This window comes from Gasterosteus aculeatus, chromosome 17 (assembly GCF_964276395.1).
Source record: "Gasterosteus aculeatus chromosome 17, fGasAcu3.hap1.1, whole genome shotgun sequence".
Classification (NCBI taxonomy): domain Eukaryota; kingdom Metazoa; phylum Chordata; class Actinopteri; order Perciformes; family Gasterosteidae; genus Gasterosteus; species Gasterosteus aculeatus.
In genome coordinates, this window is record NC_135705.1 from 1,190,354 (window position 1) to 1,211,002 (window position 20,649).

General features: G+C 41.0%; 3 protein-coding genes across 6 annotated transcripts; 1 reads left to right on the top strand and 2 right to left on the bottom strand.

The window, feature by feature from the left end:
- Nucleotides 1-12: 12 nt before the first annotated feature.
- Nucleotides 13-5,180, bottom strand: LOC144388978 (nuclear factor 7, ovary-like). Of its 2 annotated transcripts, XM_078092661.1 has the most exons (3): nt 4,575-5,180; nt 2,734-2,902; nt 13-1,690 (listed from the first exon to the last, which is right to left on the bottom strand). In XM_078092661.1, the coding sequence occupies exons 2-3, from the start codon at nt 2,811-2,813 to the stop codon at nt 310-312; spliced, it is 1,461 nt and encodes a 486-aa protein (XP_077948787.1). In that variant the 5' UTR covers nt 2,814-2,902; nt 4,575-5,180; the 3' UTR covers nt 13-309. The 2 variants fall into 2 exon arrangements, with proteins under 2 accessions (XP_077948787.1, XP_077948788.1); XM_078092662.1 differs by lacking the exon at nt 2,734-2,902 and having other exon boundaries at nt 4,575-4,849.
- Nucleotides 5,181-11,355: 6,175 nt separating this feature from the next.
- On the bottom strand, nt 11,356-18,498 carry LOC120835865 (nuclear factor 7, ovary). Of its 3 annotated transcripts, XM_078092664.1 has the most exons (4): nt 17,847-18,498; nt 16,774-16,954; nt 16,046-16,174; nt 11,356-13,160 (listed from the first exon to the last, which is right to left on the bottom strand). In XM_078092664.1, exon 4 carries the CDS (start codon nt 13,145-13,147, stop codon nt 11,768-11,770), a length of 1,380 nt encoding a protein of 459 aa, XP_077948790.1. In that variant the 5' UTR covers nt 13,148-13,160; nt 16,046-16,174; nt 16,774-16,954; nt 17,847-18,498; the 3' UTR covers nt 11,356-11,767. The 3 variants fall into 3 exon arrangements, with proteins under 3 accessions (XP_077948790.1, XP_077948789.1, XP_077948791.1); XM_078092663.1 differs by lacking the exons at nt 16,774-16,954; nt 17,847-18,498 and adding an exon at nt 14,203-14,371 and having other exon boundaries at nt 16,046-16,104; XM_078092665.1 differs by lacking the exons at nt 16,774-16,954; nt 17,847-18,498 and having other exon boundaries at nt 16,046-16,209.
- Nucleotides 17,239-18,844, top strand: LOC120834873 (transcription factor HES-5-like). Its single transcript, XM_078092666.1, has 2 exons — nt 17,239-17,908; nt 17,994-18,844. The coding sequence occupies exons 1-2, from the start codon at nt 17,849-17,851 to the stop codon at nt 18,360-18,362; spliced, it is 429 nt and encodes a 142-aa protein (XP_077948792.1). The 5' UTR covers nt 17,239-17,848; the 3' UTR covers nt 18,363-18,844.
- Nucleotides 18,845-20,649: the final 1,805 nt, after the last annotated feature.

The window sequence follows — 20,649 nt, forward strand, 5'->3', positions numbered from 1 at the left end:
GAAAGACATTGATAAGTGTTTGTTACACTTCTTTCCAATCTACAGAGAATTGAAATACACAAACAAGGACACAATTCAAAGCTGAAAAACAATAGTTTTATTCATATAGGAATCCATGTATTTATTAGATGATTTATTAGTTCAACTTTTCATAATCAGAGATTGGGCCAAAATATACTGGTGGGCTATTCGATACATTTGCACTACAAGTTTTCAACAGCAGACGTCATCATAGAGTTTGCGATGCATTGAATGAATGAACCTTTTTCCAATACGATTGGCTGGAAAGCTTCACTGGTTCAGAAAGCTTCACTTTATCACACTGATCTTCAGAGGTGAGATCTTCACTTTATGTCCTGTGCCAATGAATGGAAACATCCTCTCAGTGAAGGTGTGTGTGAAGGTGTGTATGTGTGTGTTAGCATCAGGATCAAAGAAACGCAGCTTCCCTCTGTTCCAGTCCAGATGCACTCTGATCCTCTGAGGCTTCTTCTTCACAGAGAGAACAGTGGCTAGAGCTGGTGGTGACCATGCACGGTATTTATCTTTACAGAACCCTATTCCCAATATCCCAGACAGTACGGTTCCTTTCCTCTGGACAGACTCTGCTGACACACCCAGATACCAGCCTCTACCGTCTCCTACTTCAACATCCCAGCTGTGAGTCCCTGAGTTAAATCCCCCAGAGCCCAGAACATACCAGCGTTCCTCAAACCTCTCTGGATTATCAGGAAGCTTCTGTATCTCTCCTCCTCTCACGCTGGTCAGATCTTCAGACAGGATGAGTCCTGGATGAGCAGTGTTTGGGTCCAGAACCACAGGAGTGTAGGAGACCATCTCCTTCATCTTGCTCCAGATGTTGTAGGTCAGGTTGCCCAGGTGTTTGGCCTGGTCTATCAGAACTCCTGATGGCAGCTGGTGGTCCTCCGGCAGGGGGCGCTGCTGGACTCTTTCCACTGCAGCCTTGTAGTGGTTCAGGAAGGAGACGTCTTCAGCTCTCAGCTGCTCCTCTGTGGCTCTGACTGTGTCTGAAAGAGCTGCTATCTCTCTGCTCAGAGGCTCCATCTTCTCCTCCATCATCTGACTCTTCTGCTCCTCTTCCTCCCTCAGAGCAGAGATCCTGGCCTCCTCTTCCTCCTTTAGAAACCGGTGAAGCTTCTTAAACTGATCCTGAATCAGCCTCTCTGTGTCTCGGGCCTGGACCTTCATGTGTGCTGCTGTTTGATCACACGTCACTTTAACTTGTTCAAGGAGCTTTAACTTCTCCTTTAAGGCCTCCAGAGGTTCCTGAAGGTTCTTCTTGTGTTCTACAGCAGCTTCATCGATGGGTCTGAATCTGTGGTTGGTGTGTTTCTGTGAATCTCTGCAGACGAGACACACTGGCTGCAGATGGTCCAGACAGAAGAGTCTGAGCTTCTCAGAGTGCAGACTGCAGAGAGTCTCTGAAGCTCTCTCCAGTAAGAAGGCCTCACACAGGTTCTTTAACACCAGGTTACAAGGTGGATGTGACCCTGAAGATGTTGTCCTACAAACTGGACACTCCTGAGCTTGTTTCTCTCTCCACCAGCTCTTCAGACAGACTTTACAGAAGCTGTGGCTACATGACAGAACAACAGGGTTCTTGAAGACTTCATGACAGACCGGACAGAGGAGCTCCTCCTCGGATCTGGAAGCCATTTGGTCTGTGAATCTGAAAGCACAGCAGACATCTCGTTAAAACAGGGAGTCAGTTTTGTTGCTGCATGAAGGTCCCTCAGTTACTTCCACCGTGAGTCCTTCAGTCTGTGTACCTTTTGATAGTTTTTTTTACCGTTTAACCGATAAAACGGAAATACCAGAATTTTCCCGTTTTAAACCAAAAACAAGAAAGCGGAAATGGGCGGCCATTATCCCGTTTTTGTCGTCAAAACCAACAAAAAAAAGGTATTTTTCGTAAAACCCCTCTTGGTTTTTATAAAACTACTCTATAAAACGAAACTAAGCTAAACCGGAAGTATGTACAATTTCACAGTAAAAGTCAACGCAGTGACAAACAGAGGAACTGGGAAGCCATTTTCCCGTCATTGTTGTCAACATTACATTGTGATCAACAAATAATCCCTCTTCGTTAGAGATATGTTTGGTTCTAAAATTAAATAAATATAGCAAGATATACAACAATGGTTGCAAATATGCCCTAAACATAAAATAAAATAGCAACAACACAATACGTGGAAATAAATATCCGAGCCAACAGCAACGAATCTGCGACCAAAAACCACTTTGATTAAACTATATTATTAACTATATTGTATTAAACAGTGCACCGATTAATGAGTATTGCTGTGTACATGGATGACTGAAAGTACATCTGGGTGTAGTCACCTACTGGTGCTAACACCTCCCGTAGGACCAGGATTATTTATTATATTGATGAATTAACTTTTCTCCTAATGTTACCCTAGCATACCAACGTCCCATCGCGACTCTTACTGTGAAAAGTTACACTTCCGGTTTAGCAGCTACGCCTTTCGTTTTATCGTTTTTTGGTTCTAAACGAAAAAAAACGGCCACCCACTTCCGTTTTTGATTTAGAACGAAAAAACGCGAAAGCAGTGGCACTTACGTATTTTCGTTTTATGGTTTTCACGGTAAAAGGAACTATCAAAAAGTGCACGGACCGTTTCCCCGTTAAAACGAAACAACGATTGGAATTTCAGTGTAATCGTTTAAACTTTTTGTAATGAATCGTACCGCGAGTCTCTCCTCCCGGAGAACCGAACAAGGAGCCTGTCCCGCACGCTGTCCCCCGCGCTGTGTCTCACAGCCCGCATACGTCACTTCCGCTGCGAATCGGCTACAACTCGCCTGTCCCAATCCGTCGGCTGCTCCAGCATATCCCAGCATGCAGCGCGGCACATCACTAATTCAGGCGGGTCGACAGCGCGGAAGAGTTCACTTTGAAATGCAACGTTAAGTAATAGAATACACTCGAATATCTACCGATAGGAATGTTATAATATTTAACATCACACGTTAGTTTAGGACATCGCTTAAGTCACGTGACGTTGGTAACCGATGTTTGTGTTTTTAAATACACATATGACGCTAGAACAAACTGCTCCATGTTATAACGTTACCCAGCGAGTATTGATTTTGATTGAAGAGACGTTGAAAATTGGTTTAAAAGTGAAAAAACGTTCACATTTAGACCACATTTCAGCGTGATTTTTCATACGGCGACGCTCGGGAGCTCTGTGCTAATCTTTCATCCTCTTCTTTGTGCCATATATCTTTTATTGTAGAGGTTTAAAAAGAAACTACGTCCACACGTGTAAGTTTACCACCACCAGTTTACGATATCATGAATAACGTTAAAAAACGGGTCCAAACGTGAACGTCTTTTCGACGTTTATGATTGTGATCAATCCACGTGATGTTTAGGGCTCATTTGCTACCATAGTTAGATGTTAGTATACATCTTGTAATGTCATGTATTTATTACTTCCATCATGAATCCATAAAGACCTTTCATTCTTTTATGAGTGTTTTGGGAGGTTCTGCGCACGCACAATGATCTCATTGTAGAAGGACCGCCACGTTCTTTACCCTGAGGCACATACACGTCACAGACTTCACATCCCCTTTCTCCCCTCTGGACTTCTTGCAATAGAACACAAATAGACTTTTCCCCACAACGTGCATTGTGCTGGTTTTCACGGCCTTTGAGCCACATTACACGTTCATCTGGTAATAACATTAACTTAGAAACATTAACAGAAACAAATGTTTCTTGTTAATGAATCAAGCTATTTTTCTCTTCCAGTTGTTGGACTCAACATCAGCCCGTTTCCTCGGCGCTGATAGAGTGCAGCTTAGTGAACTAAGTAAATGGACTTAGTTCACTAAGCTGCACTAGATCATGTGCAGGGCTCGACATTAACATTTTTGCTCACCTGCCACTGTGGTTTTAACTAGACACTCAGCAATTTCACCCACCACACTTTTTTGGGGGGGGGATTTAGTTTAATTAAAGTCGACTACGGTTTGCTACAACTTGAAGACTTGAACTAGATTTCCAATCCTTTCAAATGTAAATGACCATCGTAAACATCCAAATCAAGACTACATAGAATGTATACAGTCACCTGTACATATAAATCTCCTTTATATGAAAACACAAGACAAAGACAAAACGAGTAGCTCATTGCGTAAAACCGGTGCAGCTACTTCGTTGTCTTTGTCCGTTTAGTCGCTTGTGGCCAGTGGAAACTTCGTGGTCCTTTATTGTTTGAGCGAACCTCCTGCAGGTGGACCGACCGCCTCCACCGTCACGCGCGCTCGCGCGTCTACGTTGCTTAGTAACGCGCGTACGGTGGCCGAGATTTTTACTTTTCAATCCAACATGTCTTCTGTCCGGAGTTTCCTCATCTTTGAACACACTAGCCCGGCAGATGATCGCGTCACATTTCTAGCGTACAAACTTTCTATTGCGTTGACCTTTACTCTGAAAATCTACGTGCCGTCGTTTCCGGTCTTCGCCTTAAAACGATGGTAATTGTTCAAACAAGTTTTGTCGTGAAGGTAAATCTTACCGCGTGTCCGCCCGAGAGTCTGTCCTCCCTGAGAACTGTGGTTTCCTCCTTCTTCTTCTTCTTCTTCTTCTTCTTCTTTTTATGGCGGTTGGCAAACAACTTTCGGGTGCATTACCGCCACCCACTAATCTGGAGTGTGGATTTACGGAAATTAAACCTCTACTAGAACTAAACCAAATCAAACCAAATCAAAACAAAACAAAAAAATTCTCAAATTCAATTCATTAGTCTTGTATTCTCTAAATATGCCAACAGCAGTTCCCAACACTTGTCCCAAAGCCCTTCTTCAGTACATCGCTTATATTTGCCTCTCCCAGCTCTCTGAGCCCCTTTCTCAGGACTTCTCCCTCTGCCTCGTACCTCTGACATGCCATCAAAACCTGGTCCACAGTTTCCTCTTCTTGACAGTATTCGCACCTTCCATTTCGATGTTTCCCAACCACATAGAGGGAACTGTTAAGACCAGTATGGCCATTTCTTAGCCGTGTCATTACCCTCTCCTCTTTTCAATTTCGTCCACCAGCTACACTCCGAACCAATGGTTTGTTTTTAACAGATACTTCCCTTTGCTCCCTTTGTTCCATTCATTCTGCCATATCGTTAATCACCCCTTTAGCTTCTGCCTTACTCATCTTTATATCGACTATATTTCTCCCGCTCTTCAGCGCCCTTTTTGCTGCTTTGGACCACTGACACGTGCGCAGATACTACACGCTACTCTGAAGCTGTTATTTTAGTTGCAGAGAGACAAACCCTGTGAGAGGCAACACTACTTTGGCTTCATACCATTAGAATCATACTCTGGTGGGTCGATGACGTGGAACGGACCTGCTCATAAAACCTCCATCTTATTTACTTATTGGTGGAGCTCACCTCTTCTCCCCGGTCTGGATGAGTGACCCTGAGGCAGCTTCCAGCACTCTGACCACAGAGCTGATGCTAATTCTACATTCTACACTAGTTCTACATTCTACACTAATTCTACATTCTACACTAATTCTACATCCTACACTAATTCTACATTCTACACTAATTCTACACTAATTCCACATCCTACACTAATTCTACATCCTACACTAATTCTACATTCTACACTAATTCTACACTAATTCTACATTCTACATTAATTCCACATCCTACACTAAGTCTACATTCTACACTAATTCGACATCCTACACTAGTTCCACATTCTACACTAGTTCCACATTCTACACTAGTTCCACATTCTACACTAGTTCTACATTCTACACTAGTTCCACATACTACACTAATTCCACATTCTACACTAGTTCTACATTCTACACTAATTCTACATTCTACACTAATTCTACATCCTACACTAATTCTACATTCTACATTAATTCCACATCCTACATTAATTCCACATCCTACACTAATTCTACATTCTACACTAATTCTACATCCTACACTAATTCTACATCCTACAGTAATTCTACATCCTACACTAATTCCACATTCTACACTAATTCTACATCCTACACTAATTCTACATTCTGCACTAATTCTACATCCTACACTAAATCTACATCACTAAATCTACATCCTACACTAATTCTACATTCTAAACTAGTTCTACATTCTACACCAATTCTACATCCTACACTAATTCTACATCCTACACTAATTCTACATTCTACACTAATTCTACATTCTACACTAGTTCTACATTCTACACTAGTTCTACATCCTACACTAATTCAACATTCTACACTAATTCAACATTCTACACTAATTCTACATCCTACACTAATTCTACATCCTACACTAATTATACATTCTACACTAATTCTACAGTCTACACTAATTCTACAGTCTACACTAGTTCTACATTCTACACTAGTTCTACATTCTACACTAGTTCTACATTCTACACTAATTCTACACTAATTCTACATCCTACACTAAATCTACATCCTACACTAAATCTACATCCTACACTAATTCTACATTCTAAACTAATTCTACATCCTACACTAATTCTACATTCTACACTAATTCTACATCCTACACTAATTCTACACTAATTCTACATCCTACACTAGTTCTACATTCTACACTAATTCTACATTCTACATTCTACACTAATTCTACATTCTACACGAATTCTACATTCTACACGAATTCTACATTCTACACTAATTCTACATCCTACACTAATTCTACATCCTACACTAATTCTACATCCTACACTAATTCTACATTCTACACTAATTCTACATTCCACACTAATTCTACATTCTACACTAATATTACATCCTACACTAATTCTACATTCTACACTAATTCTATATCCTACACTAATTCTACACTAATTCTACTTCCTACACTCATTCTACATTCTACACTAAGTCTACATTCTACACTAATTCTACATTCTACACTAATTCTACATCCTACACTAATTCTACATCCTACACTTATTCTACATCCTACACTAATTCTACATTCTACACTAATTCTACTTCCTACACTAATTCTACTTCCTACACTAATTCTACATCCTACACTAATTCTACATTCCACACTAATTCTACATTCTAAATTCTACATCCTACACTAATTCTACATTCTACACTAATATTACATCCTACACTAATTCTACATTCTACACTAATTCTACATCCTACACTAATTCTACACTAATTCTACTTCCTACACTCATTCTACATTCTACACTAATTCTACATTCTACACTAATTCTACATCCTACACTAATTCTACATCCTACACTAATTCTACATCCTACACTAATTCTACATTCTACACTAATTCTACTTCCTACACTAATTCTACATCCTACACTAATTCTACATTCTACACTAATTCTACATTCTAAACTAATTCTACATCCTACACTAATTCTACATTCTACACTAATTCCACATTCTACACTAATTCTACATCCTACACTAATTCTACACTAATTCTACTTCCTACACTCATTCTACATTCCACACTAATTCTACATTCCACACTAATTCTACATCCTACACTAATTCTACATCCTACACTAATTCTACATCCTACACTAATTCTACATTCTACACTAATTCTACATCCTACACTAATTCTAGTCTACACTAATTCTAGTCTACACTAATTCTAGTCTACACTAGTTCTACATTCTACACTAATTCCACATCCTACACTAGTTCTACATTCTACACTAGTTCTACATCCTACACTAATTCTACATCCTACACTAATTCTACACTAATTCTACATCCTACACTAAATCTACATCCTACACTAAATCCTACACTAATTCTACATTCTACACTAATTCTACATCCTACACTAATTCTACATTCTACACTCCACACTAATTGTACATTCTAAACTAATTCTACATCCTACACTAATTCTACACTAATATTACATCCTACACTAATTCTACATTCTACACTAATTCTACATCCTACACTAATTCTACACTAATTCTACTTCCTACACTCATTCTACATCCTACAGTAATTCTACATTCTACACTAATTCTACATCCTACACTAATTCTACATCCTACACTAATTCTACATCCTACACTAATTCTACATTCTACACTAATTCTACATCCCACACTAATTCTACATCCTACACTAATTCTACATCCTACACTCATTCTACATTCCACACTAATTCTACATCCTACACTAATTCTACATTCTACACTAATTCTACATTCTACACTAATTCTACATTCCACACTAATTCTACATCCTACACTAATTCTACATCCTACACTAATTCTACATTCTACACTAATTCTACATTCTACACTAATTCCACATTCTACACTAATTCCACATTCTACACTAATTCTACATTCTACACTAATTCTACATCCTACACTAATTCTACATTCTACATTAATTCCACATCCTACATTAATTCCACATCCTACACTAATTCTACATTCTACACTAATTCTACATCCTACACTAATTCTACATCCTACAGTAATTCTACATCCTACACTAATTCCACATTCTACACTAATTCTACATCCTACACTAATTCTACATTCTGCACTAATTCTACATCCTACACTAAATCTACATCACTAAATCTACATCCTACACTAATTCTACATTCTAAACTAGTTCTACATTCTACACCAATTCTACATCCTACACTAATTCTACATCCTACACTAATTCTACATTCTACACTAATTCTACATTCTACACTAGTTCTACATTCTACACTAGTTCTACATCCTACACTAATTCAACATTCTACACTAATTCAACATCCTACACTAATTCTACATCCTACACTAATTCAACATCCTACACTAATTCTACATCCTACACTAATTCTACATTCTACACTAATTCTACATTCTACACTAGTTCTACATCCTACACTAATTCAACATCCTACACTAATTCTACATCCTACACTAGTTCTACATTCTACACTAGTTCTACATTCTACACTAGTTCTACATTCTACACTAATTCTACACTAATTCTACATCCTACACTAAATCTACATCCTACACTAAATCTACATCCTACACTAATTCTACATTCTAAACTAATTCTACATCCTACACTAATTCTACATTCTACACTAATTCTACATCCTACACTAATTCTACACTAATTCTACATCCTACACTAGTTCTACATTCTACACTAATTCTACATTCTACACTAATTCTACATTCTACACGAATTCTACATTCTACACTAATTCTACATCCTACACTAATTCTACATCCTACACTAATTCTACATCCTACACTAATTCTACATTCTACACTAATTCTACATTCCACACTAATTCTACATTCTACACTAATATTACATCCTACACTAATTCTACATTCTACACTAATTCTATATCCTACACTAATTCTACACTAATTCTACTTCCTACACTCATTCTACATTCTACACTAAGTCTACATTCTACACTAATTCTACATTCTACACTAATTCTACATCCTACACTTATTCTACATCCTACACTAATTCTACATCCTACACTAATTCTACATTCTACACTAATTCTACTTCCTACACTAATTCTACTTCCTACACTAATTCTACATCCTACACTAATTCTACATTCCACACTAATTCTACATTCTAAATTCTACATCCTACACTAATTCTACATTCTACACTAATATTACATCCTACACTAATTCTACATTCTACACTAATTCTACATCCTACACTAATTCTACACTAATTCTACTTCCTACACTCATTCTACATTCTACACTAATTCTACATTCTACACTAATTCTACATCCTACACTAATTCTACATCCTACACTAATTCTACATTCTACACTAATTCTACTTCCTACACTAATTCTACATCCTACACTAATTCTACATTCTACACTAATTCTACATTCTAAACTAATTCTACATCCTACACTAATTCTACATTCTACACTAATTCCACATTCTACACTAATTCTACATCCTACACTAATTCTACACTAATTCTACTTCCTACACTCATTCTACATTCCACACTAATTCTACATCCTACACTCATTCTACATTCCACACTAATTCTACATCCTACACTAATTCTACATCCTACACTAATTCTACATTCTACACTAATTCTACATCCTACACTAATTCTAGTCTACACTAATTCTAGTCTACACTAGTTCTACATTCTACACTAATTCCACATCCTACACTAGTTCTACATTCTACACTAGTTCTACATCCTACACTAATTCTACATCCTACACTAATTCTACACTAATTCTACATCCTACACTAAATCTACATCCTACACTAAATCCTACACTAATTCTACATTCTACACTAATTCTACATCCTACACTAATTCTACATTCTACACTCCACACTAATTGTACATTCTAAACTAATTCTACATCCTACACTAATTCTACACTAATATTACATCCTACACTAATTCTACATTCTACACTAATTCTACATCCTACACTAATTCTACACTAATTCTACTTCCTACACTCATTCTACATCCTACAGTAATTCTACATTCTACACTAATTCTACATCCTACACTAATTCTACATCCTACACTAATTCTACATCCTACACTAATTCTACATCCTACACTAATTCTACATTCTACACTAATTCTACATTCCACACTAATTCTACATTCCACACTAATTCTACATCCCACACTAATTCTACATCCTACACTAATTCTACATCCTACACTCATTCTACATCCTACACTAATTCTACATTCTACACTAATTCTACATTCTACACTAATTCTACATCCTACACTAATTCTACATCCTACACTAATTCTACATCCTACACTAATTCTACATTCTACACTAATTCCACATTCTACACTAATTCCACATTCTACACTAGTTCTACATTCTACACTAGTTCTACATTCTACACTAATTCAACATTCTACAGTAATTCTACCAACAAAAAAACGGCAGTTCCACACTAACCCCCCCCGGTTGAACCCACTCTCCTACCCCCCCTCAGCCGGACCATTTGCCCGACTACTGCACCCCCCCCCCCCCCCCCGAAGATGTAAACCTACGGGAAACGCTGCATCATCTTGCTTTAGTGTTCTGCAGCTTTGATGATACGAAGGAGGAAGAAGCTTCTGCTGAAAGAGCAACTGGAGCTTCAAACATCTGTAGGAGGTGAGTCAGTCAGGAAGGAAGAACACTACTCATCACTCAATGGTATACGAGTGTGGAACACATTAAATACAATATAGTCTAATACATTACTATTACAATGGACACGTGCAGTTATTGATACATCTGTATTGTTATAATAAAACATGTACTTACATTTAAAATCATATGATACAGATAAAAGAGGCAAACTGAACCAACGTGAAGATGAGAACCACTGAGTTCAAATAGAACACACACTCTTTGTTATGGATGAACGACTCACTGCGAGCTGTTAATGAAGATTATTATATAAGATTATTGAATCGAGCTGCTTCAACAAAAGTGTCATCAAAATGAAGACGTTGTAATAAAGTTTAAAGATAGAAACAAAAATAACGTTTTCAAACTTAATAACAAACATTTAAACAAATCAAAAATAATTAATAATTAAGATAAACTTTACTTTTGGTTAATTAAACAGAATAACTGGAGCAGCTCGACATGTTAAAAAGAAACATCATGAAAACATTTATGATCTTCATCTCTATCTGCTCTGTTCCAAAGTCACACAGACCTTCAGAGGTGAGATCTTCACTTTATCTACTGTGAGAATGAATGGAAACATCCTCTCAGTGAAGGTGTGTGTGAAGGTGTGTATGTGTGTGTTAGTATCAGGATCAGAGAAACGCAGCTTCCCTCCGTTCCAGTCCAGATGCACTCTGATCCTCTGAGCCTTCGTCTGCACAGAGAGAACAGTGGGTGGAGCTGATGGTGACCATGCTGAGTATTTATCTTTACAGAACCCTATTATCAATATCCCAGACTGTAAGCGTCCTTTCCTCTGGTCAGACTCTGCTGACACACCCACAATCCAGCCTCTACCGTCTCCTACTTCAACATCCCAGCTGTGAGTCCCTGAGTTAAATCCCTCAGAGCCCAGAACAAAACAGCGTTCATCAAACCTCTCTGGATTATCAGGAAGCTTCTGTATCTCTCCTCGTCTCACGCTGGTCAGATCTTCAGACAGGATGAGTTCTGGATGAGCAGTGTTTGGGTCCAGAACCACAGGAGTGTAGGAGACCATCTCCTTCATCTTGCTCCAGATGTTGTAGGTCAGGTTGCCCAGGTGTTTGGCCTGGTCTATCAGAGCTCCTGATGGCAGCTGGTGGTCCTCCAGCAGGGGGCGCTGCTGGACTCTTTCCACTGCAGCCTTGTAGTGGTTCAGGAAGGAGACGTCTTCAGCTCTCAGCTGCTCCTCTGTGGCTCTGACTGTGTCTGAAAGAGCTGCTATCTCTCTGCTCAGAGGCTCCATCTTCTCCTCCATCATCTGACTCTTCTGCTCCTCTTCCTCCCTCAGAGCGGAGATCCTGGCCTCCTCTTCCTCCTTTAGAAACCGGTGAAGCTTATTAAACTGATCCTGAATCAGCCTCTCTGTGTCTCGGGCCTGGACCTTCATGTATGCTGCTGTTTGATCACACGTCACTTTAACTTGTTCAAGGAGCTTTAACTTCTCCTTTAAGGCCTCCAGAGGTTCCTGAAGGTTCTTCTTGTGTTCTACAGCAGCTTCATCGATGGGTCTGAATCTGTGGTTGGTGTGTTTCTGTGAATCTCTGCAGACGACACACACTGGCTGCAGATGGTCCAGACAGAAGAGTCTGAGCTTCTCAGAGTGCAGACTGCAGAGAGTCTCTGAAGCTCTCTCCAGTAAGAAGGCCTCACACAGGTTCTTTAACACCAGGTTACAAGGTGGATGTGACCCTGAAGATGTTGTCCTACAAACTGGACACTCCTGAGCTTGTTTCTCTCTCCACCAGCTCTTCAGACAGACTTTACAGAAGCTGTGGCTACATGACAGAACAACAGGGTTCTTGAAGACTTCATGACAGACCGGACAGAGGAGCTCCTCCTCGGATCTGGAAGCCATTTGGTCTGTGAATCTGAAAGCACAGCAGACATCTCGTTAAAACAGGGAGTCAGTTTTGTTGCTGCATGAAGGTCCCTCAGTTACTTCCACCGTGAGTCCTTCAGTCTGTGTACCTTTTGATAGTTTGTTTTACCGTTTAACCGATAAAACGGAAATACCAGAATTTTCCCGTTTTAAACCAAAAACAAGAAAGCGGAAATGGGCGGCCATTATCCCGTTTTTGTTGTCAAAACCAACAAAAAAAGGTATTTTTCGTAAAACCCCTCTTGGTTTTTATAAAACTACTCTATAAAACGAAACTAAGCTAAACCGGAAGTATGTACAATTTCACAGTAAAAGTCAACGCAGTGACAAACAGAGGAACTGGGAAGCCATTTTCCCGTCATTGTTGTCAACATTACATTGTGATCAACAAATAATCCCTCTTCGTTAGAGATATGTTTGGTACTAAAATTAAATAAATATAGCAAGATATACAACAATGGTTGCAAATATGCCCTAAACATAAAATAAAATAGCAACAACACAATACGTGGAAATAAATATCCGAGCCAACAGCAACGAATCTGCGACCAAAAACCACTTTGATTAAACTATATTATTAACTATATTGTATTAAACAGTGCACCGATTAATGAGTATTGCTGTGTACATGGATGACTGAAAGTACATCTGGGTGTAGTCACCTACTGGTGCTAACACCTCCCGTAGGACCAGGATTATTTATTATATTGATGAATTAACTTTTCTCCTAATGTTACCCTAGCATACCAACGTCCCATCGCGACTCTTACTGTGAAAAGTTACACTTCCGGTTTAGCAGCTACGCCTTTCGTTTTATCGTTTTTTGGTTCTAAACGAAAAAAAACGGCCACCCACTTCCGTTTTTGATTTAGAACGAAAAAACGCGAAAGCAGTGGCACTTACGTATTTTCGTTTTATGGTTTTCACGGTAAAAGGAACTATCAAAAAGTGCACGGACCGTTTCCCCGTTAAAACGAAACAACGATTGGAATTTCAGTGTAATCGTTTAAACTTTTTGTAATGAATCGTACCGCGAGTCTCTCCTCCCGGAGAACCGAACAAGGAGCCTGTCCCGCACGCTGTCCCCCGCGCTGTGTCTCACAGCCCGCATACGTCACTTCCGCTGCGAATCGGCTACAACTCGCCTGTCCCAATCCGTCGGCTGCTCCAGCATATCCCAGCATGCAGCGCGGCACATCACTAATTCAGGCGGGTCGACAGCGCGGAAGAGTTCACTTTGAAATGCAACGTTAAGTAATAGAATACACTCGAATATCTACCGATAGGAATGTTATAATATTTAACATCACACGTTAGTTTAGGACATCGCTTAAGTCACGTGACGTTGGTAACCGATGTTTGTGTTTTTAAATACACATATGACGCTAGAACAAACTGCTCCATGTTATAACGTTACCCAGCGAGTATTGATTTTGATTGAAGAGACGTTGAAAATTGGTTTAAAAGTGAAAAAACGTTCACATTTAGACCACATTTCAGCGTGATTTTTCATACGGCGACGCTCGGGAGCTCTGTGCTAATCTTTCATCCTCTTCTTTGTGCCATATATCTTTTATTGTAGAGGTTTAAAAAGAAACTACGTCCACACGTGTAAGTTCACCACCACCAGTTTACGATATTATGAATAACGTTAAAAAACGGGTCCAAACGTGAACGTCTTTTCGACGTTTATGATTGTGATCAATCCACGTGATGTTTAGGGCTCATTTGCTACCATAGTTAGATGTTAGTATACATCTTGTAATGTCATGTATTTATTACTTCCATCATGAATCCATAAAGACCTTTCATTCTTTTATGAGTGTTTTGGGAGGTTCTGCGCACGCACAATGATCTCATTGTAGAAGGACCGCCACGTTCTTTACCCTGAGGCACATACACGTCACAGACTTCACATCCCCTTTCTCCCCTCTGGACTTCTTGCAATAGAACACAAATAGACTTTTCCCCACAACGTGCATTGTGCTGGTTTTCACGGCCTTTGAGCCACATTACACGTTCATCTGGTAATAACATTAACTTCGAAACATTAACTTAGAAACAAATGTTTCTTGTTAATGAATCAAGCTATTTTTCTCTTCCAGTTGTTGGACTCAACATCAGCCCGTTTCCTCGGCGCTGATAGAGTGCAGCTTAGTGAACTAAGTAAATGGACTTAGTTCACTAAGCTGCACTAGATCATGTGCAGGGCTCGACATTAACATTTTTGCTCACCTGCCACTGTGGTTTTAACTAGACACTCAGCAATTTCACCCACCACACTTTTTTGGGGGGGGGATTTAGTTTAATTAAAGTCGACTACGGTTTGCTACAACTTGAAGACTTGAACTAGATTTCCAATCCTTTCAAATGTAAATGACCATCGTAAACATCCAAATCAAGACTACATAGAATGTATACAGTCACCTGTACATATAAATCTCCTTTATATGAAAACACAAGACAAAGACAAAACGAGTAGCTCATTGCGTAAAACCGGTGCAGCTACTTCGTTGTCTTTGTCCGTTTAGTCGCTTGTGGCCAGTGGAAACTTCGTGGTCCTTTATTGTTTGAGCGAACCTCCTGCAGGTGGACCGACCGCCTCCACCGTCACGCGCGCTCGCGCGTCTACGTTGCTTAGTAACGCGCGTACGGTGGCCGAGATTTTTACTTTTCAATCCAACATGTCTTCTGTCCGGAGTTTCCTCATCTTTGAACACACTAGCCCGGCAGATGATCGCGTCACATTTCTAGCGTACAAACTTTCTATTGCGTTGACCTTTACTCTGAAAATCTACGTGCCGTCGTTTCCGGTCTTCGCCTTAAAACGATGGTAATTGTTCAAACAAGTTTTGTCGTGAAGGTAAATCTTACCGCGTGTCCGCCCGAGAGTCTGTCCTCCCTGAGAACTGTGGTTTCCTCCTTCTTCTTCTTCTTCTTCTTCTTCTTCTTTTTATGGCGGTTGGCAAACAACTTTCGGGTGCATTACCGCCACCCACTAATCTGGAGTGTGGATTTACGGAAATTAAACCTCTACTAGAACTAAACCAAATCAAACCAAATCAAAACAAAACAAAAAAATTCTCAAATTCAATTCATTAGTCTTGTATTCTCTAAATATGCCAACAGCAGTTCCCAACACTTGTCCCAAAGCCCTTCTTCAGTACATCGCTTATATTTGCCTCTCCCAGCTCTCTGAGCCCCTTTCTCAGGACTTCTCCCTCTGCCTCGTACCTCTGACATGCCATCAAAACCTGGTCCACAGTTTCCTCTTCTTGACAGTATTCGCACCTTCCATTTCGATGTTTCCCAACCACATAGAGGGAACTGTTAAGACCAGTATGGCCATTTCTTAGCCGTGTCATTACCCTCTCCTCTTTTCAATTTCGTCCACCAGCTACACTCCGAACCAATGGTTTGTTTTTAACAGATACTTCCCTTTGCTCCCTTTGTTCCATTCATTCTGCCATATCGTTAATCACCCCTTTAGCTTCTGCCTTACTCATCTTTATGTCGGTCGGGTGAGGTGGGGGGGGGCACCCTTACCAGATGCCCAAACCATCTCATCTGGCTCCTTTCCACTAGATACCTGAGCTTCTCACCTGTCTCTAAGGGAGGCCCCGCCCCCTCCTGAGGAAACACGTCCAGGCCTCTTGTTGGTGTGACCCAGTTCTTTGGGTCATGACCTTCCACTTCCTTCATGCAGGAAGGAAGAATGAGCAATAGGTCGAGGTCGCTGCCTTCCGGCTCATCTCTCTGTTCGTAGCATCGAATGTGCTCTGTCTGTTTGAAACAATAAAGAAAGGAACATTTTTACCAAAATGAACCTTAATCACAGTCAGTTCTGATAATCAGGTTTGTTTTTCCTTCAGGGGACAATATCTCTTTATCAATCTTTATTCTTCCCACAAAAAAACCTCTCAAAGAAAAGCTCCGGATGTGCGATATGTAGGCAACATATGTGTATGTTGGCTACTTGTGTTTCTTAGGGGGGGTGGGGGGGGGGCGTCATGGATTCCTGTTCAAAACTTATTTTCCCATGTTATCACATATTCTCCTGAGTGAGAGGGGTGGGGGGGTCTCTCAGTGTGTGTGTGTGTGTCTGTGTGTGTGTGTGTCTGTGTTTGGGGGGCCTAAATGTGTTCAATTGTCTTTGATTAACTAGATTAGATCTTTGTTTCTTTTAGTCTCAGTTTTGTCTGAACTGAGGCAGAACCCTCAAAAAGGTCTGAATGTGTATTTCAAAATAAACATTTAATCTGATTAAATATTAAAACAAACAACGAGCAGCCGTCTTCATTCTCCATGTGTCCTCTGATGGTCGTTGTTTAGTTGTTACCTGCATGAGAACTGACCTGGTGTCAGTGTTTATCTGCCCTTTTAGGAGCCCCTCATCAGGCTCTCTCTCCCTCTCCCTCTCTCTCTCTCTCTTTCTCTCTCTCTCTCTCTGCACATCTGCAGCAGTCTGATCCCATCAGACAGCAGGAAGGTTCCCAGGTAATAAAAAGAGGCAGATAATTGTTGCCCCCCCCCTCCCCCCCCCCCCTCACGCTGGGGGGGTGGGGAGTGTGGGAAAGCTAATCCTGCCCTGGACTCATGGCTTTGTGATGCTAAGTTGTGTCCTATAAATGGAGGAGGGGGCTCCTCGGGGTCCCATCACTGCTCTCAGACCTACCGATGGCTCCGAGCAGCAGAGACTCTCCCGTCTCACGGGCGTCCGCCGGAGACAGACACAAAGTAAGTCCTGCCTGTCCTCACTCAAGTCCTCTTGTGTTTGTCCTCTGTGGGATCTTCTAACCCAGCCCCCCCCCCCCCCCAACAGCTGAGGAAGCCGGCGGTGGAGAAGATGCGTAGAGATCGCATCAACAGCTGCATCGAGCAGCTCAAGGTGCTCCTGGAGGCGGACTTCCACAGGCGGGACCCCGACAACAAGCTGGAGAAGGCCGACGTCCTGGAGATGACGGTGGGCTTCCTGCGGCGGCATCTGACGCCGAGGGTCGAGCACACGGCGGCCCACGGCGACGGCTGCCCCCGCTGCTGGGAGGAGACGATGAGCCTCCTCTCCGCCGGCCCACCGGAGGGAGTGACGTCACCGCCGCCGCGCTTCTCCACGCAGGGTTGCGCGCGGGCCGCAGCGAAGCCGCCGCCGCCGCCGCCCGGTGCCGGCGGGCCGGTGTGGAGGCCCTGGTAGGACGCCGCGCATCGCGAAGGAAGAGACTTGAGCAGAGACGGTGTCTCCGTGGGGACGACGTCTTCGTTTTGACGGTTGCCAGGCCAACAAGCGGCTCGCTCGGATAAACGCTGCGTGAGGTCGTCATGGTGACAGCGCTCGACACCGCGCGTTGCCGTGGTTACCTGGAGTGACTGCACGTGAAAACAAACGTTTTTCCTGTGGAAAAGTAAACTTCTTTTTGTGAGGAGGAGTTTAAAAATAAACATTTTAATGTTATTGAAAAGTAGATCTTAATGTTTTTTTCTGTTTACTTTCGTTCTGTGGACGTTGTTAAATAGACCGTCAAACTGACCACGCGGGATTCCCTCTTTCCCGCACGAGATAAAGACCATTATTTGGTGGGTGTGTCCGTGTTTTAGGGGGGCGGAGACACCTGGTTCCATAAATACTTGATATTGTACGAGAATGTTTTTCTGTTTGAATGTAAAAACAACTTTATATTATTCTGGGTTTCATCTCATCAAAGAACTTTCAGCTCTTAGATGCATTTAGTTACGTCAGAAGAATGAATTTATACTTGTACTTCATTTGAGATGTTTCATTACAACAAGTTATAGACTACGTTAGACTTTTTACTCCACAGTACATTTATTTGACCTAAGTTACCTCGCAGTGTCATATTTAATGTCCAAGTGTATGACGATAGTCACTAGTATATTTATTTTAGTATTTAGCATTTTGTATGTATACATATATAATATACTATATATAGTATATTATATATGTATATATATTATATATAGTGTCATATTTAATGTTCAAGTGTATGATGATAGTCATTTAGTATACTTTTTTTAGTATTTAGCATTTCGTATGTATATATTATATATAATATATTTTTAGTGTCTCTAAAGCTCTGAGAGAAAACAAATGTCAGCTCACTGAATACTGACGATCACATCAAACAATATAATAATAATAACAATAATAATTTCAATTACAATAACACACACTCCCCTCCATAACAAAACACATATTCCCTCAACAGAAAAATAATTGACCAGTTAGAAAGCTGCCTGTGTGTGTGTGTGTGTGTGTGTGCGTGCGTGTGCGTGTGTGTGTGTGCGTGCGTGTGTTTACTGTGTGTAAACCCGATCTGCTCCTGACACGTGACGGAGTTCCCACGCCTCCACTCTGATGTCCACATGTACTGTGTGCATTGTGTGTATTATACACACATGTGTAGTACACGTATATGTACATAAGTGAACCTTTCCCTCCAGGACTGATGAGGCAGATTATTGGGTACCAAAGGATGTGTGTGTTGGGGGGGGGGGGGGTTCGCACGGCACACTTTGTCCCGGGATGAAGAGGGGGGGGGTGGCTGAGGACTGTGGGAAAGCTGTGGAGAGACAGACACACAGGGGGGGGGGGCTTAGCATCTGTGTGATGGAGACCGCGGGGGGGGGACTCTGAACACGTATACGAGATTAGCACGTTGATGATGATCCGTGCAGCGCTTCAGCTTTAAATTCACGTGAATAAAACAAAGAAACACAAACACGCGGGATTGATTCAATCACTCAGAAATGAACGTGTGACGGATCGATTCCTTCATCTCTGTGACAATCATCTACATTTATATTCATATTATGCAATACATCTTTCCTCCAGATGTTCAAGAAGAGGACAGAAAGTCAAAGATTTACCATGAATTTATCCGCCTGTAACACAAATGAATTCCTTTCTAAAGGGTGTCGGTCATCGATTATCTGATATCAGCATCAAGGAGTCCAGAGCAGGATTAGCTTTCCCACCCTCCGACCCCCCAGCGCGAGGGGGGGGGGGCATCAATTATCTGCTGCTCATCGCCTTCCTGGGGAGACACACAGAGACACACACAGATTTTCATAATCATCAAACATGTTTGATTTCTTTTTTTTTTTGAGGGGGGAAATAAATATTGTGACGTGTGTCTTGTAATAAATAACACAAGTCGTATTGGTTGCGCGTGTTTGCAGACGGCGGGACGAGAGAGACACGCGCACATTTCCCCTTCAGAGAGGTTTCCAGTTTATACATATATCATTTTCATTCATACAAATTTCATTCCCCTTAACTTACATTTTTGAGTTACTTTCTATATGCATACAAAATATAATATGATATTTTATAGTATAATATTGCTTCGCTAAAAAGGGAGGGAAGTGTTTTCACTGCTTGAAACTTTCCTACAAGCTCAAACCTCACAGGAAGGAACGGCCACGTTGTGTTGGAGATGTGGAAATCTGTGAGGCGTAAACAC

Bases quoted from the DNA above. Each gene is read 5' to 3' on its own strand.
- LOC144388978 (XM_078092661.1), bottom strand. From the start codon at position 2,813: ATGCGGGCTGTGAGACACAGCGCGGGGGACAGCGTGCGGGACAGGCTC. The intron at 1,691-2,733 runs GTACGATTCATT...CTGTGCTTTCAG, and splicing joins TCCGGGAGGAGAGACTCGCG to ATTCACAGACCAAATGGCTT.
- LOC120835865 (XM_078092663.1), bottom strand. From the start codon at position 14,282: ATGCGGGCTGTGAGACACAGCGCGGGGGACAGCGTGCGGGACAGGCTC. The intron at 13,161-14,202 runs GTACGATTCATT...CTGTGCTTTCAG, and splicing joins TCCGGGAGGAGAGACTCGCG to ATTCACAGACCAAATGGCTT.
- LOC120834873 (XM_078092666.1), top strand. From the start codon at position 17,849: ATGGCTCCGAGCAGCAGAGACTCTCCCGTCTCACGGGCGTCCGCCGGA. The intron at 17,909-17,993 runs GTAAGTCCTGCC...CCCCCCCAACAG, and splicing joins CCGCCGGAGACAGACACAAA to CTGAGGAAGCCGGCGGTGGA.